The sequence below is a fragment of the Sylvia atricapilla genome, chromosome Z, assembly GCF_009819655.1.
Source record: "Sylvia atricapilla isolate bSylAtr1 chromosome Z, bSylAtr1.pri, whole genome shotgun sequence".
NCBI lineage: Eukaryota > Metazoa > Chordata > Aves > Passeriformes > Sylviidae > Sylvia > Sylvia atricapilla.
Genome location: NC_089174.1, coordinates 31,703,348 through 31,716,298, shown reverse-complemented (window position 1 = coordinate 31,716,298; position 12,951 = coordinate 31,703,348). Strand labels below are relative to the sequence as shown.

Below are 12,951 nucleotides of genomic sequence, written 5' to 3'. Positions count from 1 at the left end.
GCACTTACGTTGTCAAGTTGTTTGGAAAAGTAACCCACCGGCCTTTTCCAACTTCCCAGTCGTTGGGTCAGGACTCCCAGTGCCAGGCGCTGCCTCTCATGTACATACAGCTGAAAGTCTTTGGACAGATCAGGTAACCCTAATGCAGGAGCAGTTGTTAATGCTTCCTTTAATTTCCGGAAAGCCTCCCTTTGTGGTTTGCCCCAGACGAATGGCTGCGTCTTCTGGGCCTCATATAAAGGTTTTGCAATTAGTCCATAGTCCATGATCCACAGGCGACACCACCCGGTCATTCCGAGGAAAATTCGCAGCTCATGAAGATTTCGTGGCTCTGGAATATCACAAATAGCTTGAATACGATTAGTACCCAGCCTCCTTTGCCCTTGGGAGATCTCGCATCCCAAATAGATAACAGTCTGTTGGGCGATTTGGGCCTTTTCTCTGGATACCTCATATCCTCCCATTCCCAAGGAATTTAAAATCTCAATTGTTACCTTTATGCAAGTTGCTTTGTCTTCAGTAGCAATCAGAATATCATCTACATATTGAAGCAATAAATACTGATTTCTTGGTACCTGTCCTCCTTTAGTCCAGATTTCCAGCTCCTTCGCCAGCTGACTCCCAAATAGGGTCGGGGAATTTTTAAAACCCATCGGTAATCAGGTCCAGGTGAGTTGGGTCTTCCTTCCACTTCCAGGATGTTCCCACTCAAAGGCAAATAGGTTCCTACTGTCTTGGTCAAGGGGTATGCAGAAAAAGGCATCTTTTAGATCAATTACAGTAAACCATTTATATATCTCCTTTATAGACGCTAACAATGTATAAGGATTGGCCACGACTGGATAAATATCTTTAGTTATCTCATTTATGCCCCTCAAATCCTGTACAAGTCTATACTCACCATTGGGCTTCTTTACTGGGAAGATTGGAGTATTGTATTCTGATTCACATTCTTCTAGGATTTGATATTTCAAGAATTTATCAATAGTTTTTGCTATTCCCTGCCTTGCTTCTGGTTTTATAGGGTATTGTTTAATTCGGACAGCATTTATTCCTTCTTTTAATTCCACGTGTACTGGCTGTGCTAACTTAGATTTTCCAGGTACATCTGTTTCCCAGACAGAGGGAATCACTGCATCTTCTACCTCCTTAGGAATATTAGGAATTGGCCTTTCTTTTATCATTAAAATTTTTCCTGTTTTAGACTCAGGTATTCTCATTATTAACTCACCATTTTCAAAAGTGATTACCGCCTCAAGTGCTGCTAATAAATCTCGTCCTAAAAGTGGAGTTGGGCACTCAGGCAAATACAAAAATTCATGTGTTAGAACTTTATTCCCAAAGCTCAAATCCAGGGGTTGCAGGAATGGCCGTATTTCTTCCCTCCCTGTGGCTCCAATAATTGCAGTTGACTTATTCCCAATTTGTCCTTCCATATAATTCAATACCGAATGCGTGGCTCCTGTGTCAACAAGAAAAGTCACTGCTTTCCCTTCTAGGCGTAAAGTCACCATGGGTTCCTTTGATCCTGGCTTTGGTTCACACAAAACCATGATTCCAGCACTATCTAACTGAGGCTGGTCATTCTGGCCTAACCGGTTTGGGCACTCTCGTTTCCAGTGTCCTGTCATTAGACAGTAGGAACATTGATTGATAGCCAGACCAGCCCGCCCCCTGCCAAAACCACCTCTATTGCCTCCCCGACCAGTCCTACCACGTCCCCGCCCCTGTCCTTGTAAGACTGCCAACAAACTCTGCCCTTGTTTCTTAGCAACCTCCTTCTCACGATTGTTATAAACTTTCCAAGCCACCTCCAACATTTTATCTAAATTTCTTAACTCTTCACCTTCCAATTTTTGCAATTTCCTTCGAATATCCTCTTGTGATTGGCCTAGGAAAATAAGAGCGAGTTGAATCTTTGCTTGCTCACTGTCTACCTGGAGGTCAGTATATTTTCTGGCCGCTTCCTTAAGTCTTTCTAGGAAGGCAGTAGGAGATTCCTTTTTCTCCTGCCGAATTTCATACAACTTAGACCAATTCATACTTCTAGGGATTGCCCTCTGTACCCCTATGCAAATCCACTCTTGATATCTCTTTAGCCTCATCATATCTATTCCGGATGGGTCGTTAGGGTCCCACCCGGGTTCTTCAGAGGGAAAATTATAATCTACCGTCCCTGTTACCAAACCATTCCGTATGTCCTCCTTGGCTCTTTCCTTTGCCGCCCGAAGCACCATATCCTTCTCTGTCTCATCCATCAGGGTGTCTAATATCACTTGAATATCTTCCCAGTCGGGGTTCTGGGTTTTCATTATCATCTTAACTACACGAGCTACCTTATCCGGATTGTCCCGATACGTTCCTGCTGATTGTTTCCATATTATTAAATCAGCTGGTGAAAAGGGGACCTTAACAAAAACTGGTCCATCCACCCCCACCCCTTGTCTTAGCGGCGCAATAATTGTTCTCTTTTGTTTTCCTGGTTTTAATATACCCTTTCCTGTCTTAGACCACGCCGGAGCCAGTCTTCCCCGTGTATGGTGGGCTATTGGGGCATCCGACCCATCTCCCTCACTCTCACTACTTTCCGCCCCATCCTCTCGGTACCCCCCTCTCCGTCGTCCCCATCTCATCATCAGGTCCTGATTATTATCAGAGAAGGGAGCAGTGGGGGACTCGGGCGGAGGGTGTGCAGGGGCAGAGACCAGCGATGGGGGTGTGGGTGGAAGGGGAGGGTATCCTTGCGGAGGTGTCGGTGGAGGGATAAATCTTTGAGCAGAGTTGGCGGGGGAGGGGGATAGCGCTGGGGAGAAGCATTTTCTGTAGGATTACGTGGGGAAAGGGTAAGAGAATCAGGGCGGGTGAGACCAGGCGGAGTGGGGTTCAATACCGGAGGGGTTCTGGTGGAGACATTGGGTCCTAACAGTAAATCAGCTTCCAAACCATCTTCCCCCCCTTTCCCCAAAACCAAGTGTTCCACACAGCGCTTATCTTGAACACAAGCCAGACACTGATTGTTTTCGAGGACCAATGCTTGCAATTTACACTCTGTTAACCATTGTGGTTTTCCCCTCAGGTAGAAAAATAAATCAACATATGGAATTTCATCCAATTTACCCTCTTGTTTGCAATACTCCATCAGTTATGATATCAGATTCGGTTCCAAAGATCCATTCTTCGGCCACCTCTGATTATCAGGCAAAACATAACCAGGCTACCACGTATTGCAATAATCAATTAATTTATCTTTCCGTAATTCCTGACCGAAATTTCCGACTTTCCAGTGTGCTACCAAGCACCCCAAAGGAGAAGCGGGTATGGGGGCATTGCCGCCCATAACCCCTACTTTTAACCCTTTCAGCTTCTCCATATGTTATAGTACGTAACCACCAATGCCGAACCTGGAGGGCTTTCGCCCTGTCTAACGGACGGCGCCTAGGCAATACCAGGAATTCCTTAGCCCAACCACGCGCAGCTTTCGCCGCGTCTGACAGGCAGGCACCAGACCAGAATAAAGCACCTTACCTCTTCTCCAGGGGACGTTGTGAGCAGCGGGGTTCCCGCCTCGATGGGCTCCCCGAGAATCCCTCGGTGCCGGCTGGAGCGTGATCGGGATGGGAGGTCCTCAGCAGCACTCACAGGGTCCCGCCTGGGTCGCCAAAATGTTAGCGAGGAAAACACATAACCACCGGAATGATTATGAGGTGCTTTATTGAAGAGCTCTGGGAGCCGGGGTACAAACCCAAATCCAGCTCCAACGAGGGTCCAAGAAGGGCCCCGTATTATACCATTTCGTTACATAACTCTATGTTAATCATTAAGCCTACATTGTTCTATTGTATACATCCAAGCATGAATTTTGTAAATATCTTCTTTTACGATTCTAGTTTGAAATAATAATCATGTTCAGCTACCAAAAATCATTACAATTCGATCATCTATCTTATGATGATTGGTACAGTTTCACCCGACCTAGTTTCCAAATACAAGCCGTCCCAATCTTCTCCTTCTCCCCCCATCCCGGTTACCCAAGCAGAGTTATACTTGATTTGGTTAAACAATGAAAGCAACACCTGGTTGCAGTGAAGCGGAGACTCTATTCCCGGCTTCTCTGGTAACCGAAATTATTAACCCCATCCTAACAGCTGCAGCATCCCAGATGCAGAGCAGCCAGGTGAGGATGGACTCGTTGGTCTGGTGGGTGAATTCCCTTCGCAGGTCACGCAGCTCACCCAGAGATAGAGAGCGGGTGATGATCTCTGTCTCTGTCTCTTCAGCTGAGTGCGAAGGTCCTGCTCCATCCTCGTCAGTCGCTATGCGGACTGATTTGCTCCTTGATTTCTTCTTCTGAGTGGTGGCAACTGCTACTGGTTTAGGCTGTTCCAGTTCAGTGACGGTTTGTGTGGAGATGCTGACAGCACTTTTGGTTCCTTTTTCCTCTGTGACAGTCTGTGTAGTCGTTGATGTTATTGCTTTGCTTCTTTTTACCTCTTCTACTATTTAAGAACATGCTCCAACACAACATGTAGTGTTTTGATTCTAAGCATGGTGCTTAGAAAACAAAGAAAACAGAGAAAACAAAGCAGGACTAACAAGAACATCAAGCTGTCCTTGGCATCCAGAGGGTACTCAATATTTTCAAAAACTGCTGCGTCATTCCTGAAAAGCTGGAAAAAATCATTCTTTACTGCTCCCCACAGGGGCTGGGTGAGATTGTTGAGGCTCCAGACGTAGCATCCTAGACTAGAACAAGAATACAAAACTGGGTATATATTCTGAATAATGTTCATTGCCTCAGATTTTATCAAGCACTGGACATAATAGACCAGTAAAGCAATTTTGGTACCATATCCTGGTCTACGCAGGAGTATTAAGGCCTGCAGATAGTGCCCCACGTTCAGAAAAATATAGAGAGATAGGTATAAGACACATGTAAGCATGTTGGGCATCATAACAGACAGGTGTCTTCTTCAATAAAATTGTAATTTCTGACTTTTCTTATTGCCTCTGCCGCACGTTGGGTGCCAAAAATATGTTGTGGTTTGAAAACAAACCAAGTGAGAGGCTCTAAGTCAGGAATAAAATTTAATGAGAAGAAAAGGAAAATAAAATAGAATAAAATAAAATAAAATAAATACAAAAAGGAAAACCACTGACAGAGTCAGAATACAACCTGATCAGGGTGATGGAAACAGTCCAGACGAGGTGGTCTTCCTGAAACAGAAATCTTGTAGAAAGGTCTGGTAGCTCCGGTCCTCTGGGAATCCAGTGGGTGAGGGCTGCTTCTACTGTCCCAAATCCCAGCTTATATCCAGGTGAGAATGCTTGGCTCTTCCCCATGGGCGGAGCATCTCACAATGGGATGATGAGTCATGGAAGAGGGCCTTGATGGCCCATTAAAAGAGAGAGATAACCCAGAGGGAGTTATCTCTGAGTCATGCAAAAGGCATTGATAGGCCATTAACTGAAGATGGTGATAGAATACATCCTAAACTACAACCCAGGACACCAAATGACAGGAATTACTTTTTTCTGCAGTTAAAACTGCAGATGCATGGTCGCCTGTCTGTTCACTGAAGAGTCAGTCAGGCTGGGGGGCCGCATTGGTGCCTCATTCAACCAAGGAAAGGAATAAAAGTGACAGATTAAACACAATTACATGAAATATGGCACTCTTCATGAAACCTGGTTTCATGTGATGATAATATTTTACTGTAAAATTAGCTATTAAAAATGTTAAATCTTTTTTTAAGTTATTGATTAAAAACTCTGTCTAAACAAATAGGTGATAATGAAATTAGCATTATGGAAGTATCAAAAGGGAACCATTGTGGGTGGGATTTCTGTGGGAGAATAGCCTCTCTTTAGCATTCTGATGCCTTTTCCCAGTCCATAGTTTCAAAGAAGTTCACAGAGAAGTGATACGGATAAACCTTTAAAAAGGTGGTTTCACAGAAGTATGTGCTAATGCACACATCTGCATTGGGATTGAGCCTTATTCCTTGTTACCCTTCACCGTACCTCTTCCCATTGAAAGTGACATAGTAGGACCCCACTCCTGAAGAACTGGAGCTTGGAATATATATAGTGATACAGTGGAATTAATTTTAGTATAAAGAAGCCTAGTTATCTTTTCCATTGCACTTTTTCAAAAGTGATCCATTTAACATTGATCTACTTAGAGTTTCTCAACACTGTTTTCCATGCCTGAGTAGAATTGACAGCATTTGAGCAACACAAGTCCAAAGTAACAAGTATACTAATTAATGCAACTGACAGTTCGCATGAATCCTGTTTATGTGTTGCTTTTGTCTGATTGCAGGATGGACGTTTGACATTTTTTCCAGGAAATCAGACTGTGGATTTACCTTCTATAAATTTTATGAAAAGACATGGCACTGTCTTTCTCAATGCCTACACCAATTCTCCAATTTGTTGTCCTTCCCGCGCAGGTAGAATCAAGCAAAACATCAGATAAATATTTGCACAGATCATTTAAAATATGGGGTAATGATGGGAAACTTGAAATGATTTAATGGGGAAGGATGTGTTTTGTATTTTAATAAGTTGGGTTTTTTTGTTTGTTTGTGTTTAAATTCTTGTGGTGTTCTTCTCTTTCATCTCTTCTTTTCATCATTCTCTTCTCTGTTTGTCTCCTCTGTTTCTTATGTTTGCTCCTTTAATTTTTGTTCTCCTTTTTTTCAGTTAAGGGTAAGTTCTGAAATCTTTTTACAAACTCTATTGAAGCTTCAGATTTTTAAAAAATCTTCAGGATTTTTAGAGAAATTATCAATTTGTTCTGCCACAATGCTGAAACTACATTCAGAATTACTCTCTCTTCCCAATATGAGGTTAAGAATTACCTTTCCTATATTCAGCGAAGAGTAATAAATAATAACAGCTGAATAAAGTGGTAGCTGTTGTCACTGTCTTCCAGATACATGGTGCATCTCTCAGTAGCTTTAATTGAATACTTCCATGTTTTTCTTTACTTAATGTGATTGTTGTTCTGTGTTCAATTTCACACTTATAGAATTTGCTAGGAAGATAGAGGGAAACTGTATTCCTCAATCAGAGGTTACATCTTAAAACACTTCTACCCTTTTTAATTATTGTAAAGAATTAATTCTTAATCTGTAGCTATAAAAGAGATCCCCCTTCCTCTGAATGCATACACTGAAAGAAGCAGCAGGCAAAGGCAGTCAAATTTAGTGTTACATTTTTAATATTACTTTTTTTGATTATTACCTAGTCCCTATTTCTTTTTCTCATGGTCACATTTTCAGTGGGTGACATTACATGAACAAGCACACAGCCTTTTCTTCCTTTTCTTGATGTTTGAGTCTTTTGGCCGATTTTTATTGCTAAGAACAATGACTTTATGTTAAGTTATTAATTTTAAGAAGTTTGTGAAAATGGCAGGTTAGTATGCCTGTGAGAAAGAAACTGCATAATGAATTATGTGTAGCATTATATAATGGTAATTATGTAGCCATGCCCACTGAGCTCATATGTGGGGCTCTGAACCAGCTGGATATCTTTTGCTTAGCCAGGAGCTTGGATACCTGCAAGGAACTGAGAGTGCATCTATTGTAGAAGTGTCAGAGATGATACCAGAAGAGATGGTGGGGAAGGGAAGAGGGCTTTGGGATGGGGAAAGGATGAGTATTGCCATGTGAGGTTGATACACTTTGCTTACAGGATATCTCTATTACTTGTGGAATGATATAGTTTTGTTTTGGGAGTACCTTTTACTCTAAATTAGCGTTGGAAAGAATGGATGATTCTTGATAATCTGCAAAGAAATAGAAATTCACTAAAAAAATCTTCCCTTATAGTTTCTTTGCAACTCTTGTCTCAGTTTCCTTTCTTCTTCGTTTCTTCTTTAATATTCTCACTTTATTTCTGCAACTGGTAGTGAAGTAGATTACCTAAAAACAAAATTGAGAGTATAATATATTCATGAAAATACTCTATTGGAATTCTGTCCACAAATATACTTAACTTTAAACTCACATTAAATCTAACTGTAGTAAGAGAACTAATATTCTGAAACACATATAAATACAGGATTATTTCATCAGGATCTGTACTACCATGCCATTTTCTTTCATAAATCAAGAAGAATATTTTCTGATCTAATTAAAACTTGATTTAATGATTGCATAGCACCTGTAAAGATAGAACCTTCTTCTGCAGTTCTGGTGATTATTTGAGTAAATGTTTTTACTTGTATTGATTATGAAATAAGATTTGGAAGAGTAATACTTTGTATTCCTTGTTCTATTGTATCACGGTTTAGATTTTTAACTTCTGTAATAATGAGAAGATTAATCCCTTGTCAACCATATAGGTGAGGGGTACTAATCACTCATCATTTTTTTTTCCCCAGCTATGTGGAGTGGTCTTTTCACTCATTTAACAGAATCTTGGAATAATTTCAAAGGTCTAGATCCAGATCATGTAACATGGATGGATCTCATGGAGAAGCATGGCTACCGTGCACAGAAGTTTGGGAAACTGGACTTTACTTCTGGACATCATTCAGTAAGGTAATCAGGTAGATTCTCCTGCTGAGAAAATGGGCAGCAGTGAGCAAATCATGTAGTGATCCGTCATGTGGTTTCAGTCACCAGTTGAAATGATAGTAGCTTTTATTTAGAAGAAATTGTGTTAGGTACCTAGCAGAGATCAGTCCTGCAACTATATGGAGAAGCAAGTATATCCCTTGCTGCTATACTTGGGCTTTTACCTGTAGATGGAAGGTAGTAGAGAAGACTCTTTAGAATAAAATTCTCAAGCCCAGTTTGCAAATAAATAGTGTGTGAATATGTGCCAAAATGTGGATAAGGATGCACAAGATGAAGTGCTATCTCTAGGTATTATTTTGTAGTTGTGAGAAGAGCCATTGTGACATAAATGGATAATAAATAAGGGGAAAGATTCAGAAGCAGACATAAAAAGGCTGAAGGTCTGAGTATCAAAGAGATGCACAATCATTATTGCTCAATTGAATAGCAATTCTCCTTTATGCAGGAATTGGAAATAGATTGCAGCTGAAAGTATAGGGGAAGGTCTCCAGGAAATCATAATGCTTTTTGCCTGGGGGAAAAAAGAAGGAAACATTTTTTGCTGAGTTTGTGACTTGTGTATGTATTTTCAGTAACCGTGTGGAAGCTTGGACTAGGGATGTTAACTTCCTGCTCCGACAAGAAGGAAGACCCATGGTGAAGCTTACAGGCTTAAGGAAACAGTTTAGAGTGATGGAAAAAGATTGGCAGACTACTGATAAAGCAGTAAATTGGATAAAGGAAGAAGCTGTTAACTTTACTCAACCATTTGTTCTTTACTTGGGACTAAATTTACCACACCCATATCCATCACCCTATGCAGGAGAAAATTTTGGAGCCTCTACATTTTTAACATCTCCCTATTGGCTTGAAAAGGTATGTGAATATAAAATTTAAATATAAATTTATTAATAACTGTAATTATTACAAACAGTATTTTATTTCTGATTTTTCAAGATAGACCCAGTTTGGATATTTCACTACACAGTAAGAAAGTACTTGAATGAGGTGTTAAATTTCTAATTAAAGGCTAAGCAAATGGAAGTGACAGATTTTTCTCTGTTGTGGGAAATGTTTGTTAGCAGTAGTCATTGAATTAATAAGTAAATATGGAGTTCAATGGCTAGAAATACATTAAGAAAAATGAGATTGTTGTTCTTCTTAGCTGTAAATTAATTTTGGTAATGGTCTGAAGTTCATTGTTCATTGAACATTCTGTATTTTGCTTGTTAGAAATGATGCTATATGTAATAATTTTGTCTTAGTTTAACAGTAAAAGATTGACTTTTTCTGCAGCATGGACCTAGAACATGAAGCAACAAAAGACACAACGGAAGTCTTCCTTTTCTATTAACCTTTTCTGTGCTACTGTAGGTTTTTAAGCACAGGAAAGTGTCCTTACAGGACACAGAAAAGTATGTGTAAAGCTAAGAAATAGCATTCTATTCAAAAGAAGAAATACTTTTTGTCTGTTTTTAATAGCTTCCAGTTGCCATTGTTTGCCGTAAAATATAGATGTATTATGATAGATTTAATTGCAGAAAGGCATTAATATTCTCTGCAGCTGCACAATTAGAATTAAGTTGATAAGACTTTTTATTTCAAAAAACATCTCCATATGCAATTTATATATAACTTCAATATTTAACTTATATATATATCTTTATATAAACTTATATATATGTTTTTATATATATAGTTATATATAACTTATATATAACTTATATAAGAGAACTGCTAAACCTCTTTATCTAGGTGTAAAATACAAATAAATACCAAAAATGCGAATACTTAGAAAAAAAGGATTTACAAATGAAGGTTGAGAGATGTGAATTTTTTCATAATAGTGACGGTTGTGGGTTCTTCTGGGAATGGTGAGAAGTTTGTGGGGAGACCAAGAGCTTGGGGAAAAACTCCTCTCATTTAAAAAAAACCCAAAATCAAGTAGCTTAGTTGTTAAGTAAAACAAGTCACGGAGTTATAACATCATTGACGAATTTTTGTCGTCTCTAATCCAGTCAGAATGCCTTAACTGCACAGTTTGCTGGGTCCTTCCCACCACTCTGTATACAGACTGCATTGATTGGACCAAATATTACCATTTATTGACCATTGGCTGATTCTTCTACAATGTAGCTCTTTCTTGGTCATGGAAGAAGCAGTCTTTTAAAACTGCAGAGGTAATCTCATGAAGAAGTTTGATCACATAGATGAAGAACTGAATTAAATGTTCTGTTTATTTGGGCTGTAATACAGAACAGAGTATCAATATGGTATATTTGTGAAACCCTGTGTTGTTAGGCAGATCGTCCTCTGTATTTTGCACAAACTGTCATTTTTTCAGGGCATGTGGCTTCTTTCCTAGTTATGAATTACATGTCTTGGTTTAAGATGATTCAAATATGTAGAAACTCTAAAATTAGTTCCTTCCCTTAGTTCAACCGATTCCTTTCCACCAATAAGGAACCAATGCCAATAGCTGTAAGTGAAAAAACAACAGTTTACTAACAAGTGAAATAGCAACATGCAAAAAATAGCAGTGAATAATCACTAGATACAAACTTGCTGAATCTCAGGAGCTCCATGGGAACAAAGAGACCCCAAACTGGTGGAGTGCTGCCCTCTTCTAATCTGACAGCCCCCACTGCTGACTGCCTGCAGGGGGCAAAGGGAAAATGGTGTCAGACCTTTCCAAGGTGGCACATCCACTGCAAGAAACAAAAGGAATGAATGGATGGCAGCAAACTCTCCTGGGAAGGTTGGAGCTTGTCTAGTGGCAGATGGGAAGTGCTGGCACATGTTGGGTGGGCACATGTGGGGTCAGCACTGCAGCTCACTGGTTCCTCTTGCATCCATCTGCTGGTGTTGGTGCTGGTGCCTTCTGATCTGCTGGTGTGCTGGAGAAGGGAAGGGCCAGACTGGTCTCTGGACACTGATGTGGGGTGGCCCAACCCACAGGTGCCTGATCAAGCTTCACTGCCTATAGGGTTTGCAAATATCCCAGGGAATATGGTTTCTGTTTGCTAAATGCAGTTTTTCTGAGTTGCTACAGTTGCAAGTCCAGAAACCTGCTGTATCAAGCCCCTGTGAGGTGGAGTCTCCTCCTTCAGCAAAAGAGGAAATCAGCTTGGGTTTCTTGACCTATTAAAGCGACTGGCACCTCCTGACTGCCCTGCAGTTCAAGTTCCAGCCATGTTTTGGGTTTAAAGACAGTAACAATCTTACTGTGTAGATAGATATGGAATACAGTAACATTTTGGGTTACCCACGACATTACTATAGACAAAGGGTTTGTGGATTTGTGAATCCTTTAAACTAGGCTGAAGTCCTGTAGAAGAGAATCACGGATGGAGAGCGACACTTTTTGCTCTCTTACCTTAAGCAGCTAATAAATGCCATTTGCAAAGTCCAAAATGTAACTTTATGCAGCCAAGGACCTTGAACAATAAGAAAATGATTGAAGCAGTACTATTTTATCTTCATGATATTTTTAGCAGTGTATTTTCTACATATGAGAAATGACCACTCACTTTAAAATCTTAGAAGGTTTATTAAACCTTAACAAATACAAAAAAGGAATAGGAAAAAAAAAATAATAAAGCAGTGCTGAGAGCATGGAACTAAACCAACATGTGCTCACCCACAAAATGGCTGCTCCGCCTTTTATACCCCGGGTTGTGTACGGTAACCCTGCCCCCCCAAAGTCTGCCAATCAGCTCTTCTTTGCCATCCATTGGTGGAGACTGCTTCCTTGCAGTTTGATTGGAGGTCAGGTGTTGCCATGCCCCGCCTCCTAGCAACAAGCCTGCCCTCCCCCAAATGCCCCACTGCCAAGGCCATCCAATGTCAACAATTCCAGGGGAAAGAGAAAGGGGACTATGTAGAGAACAAATCACAATAACATTACTATACATCAATAAAACTTCTCTTAATGGATACATAATATTAATCTCTTCATTGCAAGAACCAACCATTACATTACCCATCTATAGCTTATAGATCCTAAGGAATATATCCTTACTTTTTTGTGTGTCATTGGACTGTTGCAAAGCCAGTTACTGTTACTGCTGTATGCAATGGAAGAACTCTTACTCTTGCAAATTTATCAACTTGTTTAGCTGTTGGGCTTTTCCTCCAGCTAACAAATAGAAATACAAGAGGAAAATGCTTAAGGTTCCCTTTTATTTAAGGGAATATTTACAAGTATGACAGCCAAGGCTAAATGTGTATGTCAAATTTCAAGACTCTAAAGCTAGTACTGAAGCGGACAATATCTGCGTCTTTATCTAGTTTGAATATACAAATAGTTTGGTTTTTTAGTTGCATACTGGTCTTACATTTCTTTAAAATTAAATGGATTGATATATGAAGAAACATGTAG

General features: G+C 40.2%; 1 protein-coding gene across 3 annotated transcripts in view; it reads left to right on the top strand.

The window, feature by feature from the left end:
• ARSK (arylsulfatase family member K) overlaps positions 1-12,951 on the top strand; it is a 43,521-nt gene that overhangs the window by 19,691 nt on the left and 10,879 nt on the right. For all 3 annotated transcript variants that reach the window (XM_066339932.1, XM_066339934.1, XM_066339933.1), the window contains exons 2-4: positions 6,323-6,452; positions 8,393-8,552; positions 9,164-9,446. In XM_066339932.1, the coding sequence (XP_066196029.1) occupies positions 6,323-6,452; positions 8,393-8,552; positions 9,164-9,446 (573 nt within the window). The remainder of the gene's footprint in view (positions 1-6,322; positions 6,453-8,392; positions 8,553-9,163; positions 9,447-12,951) is intronic.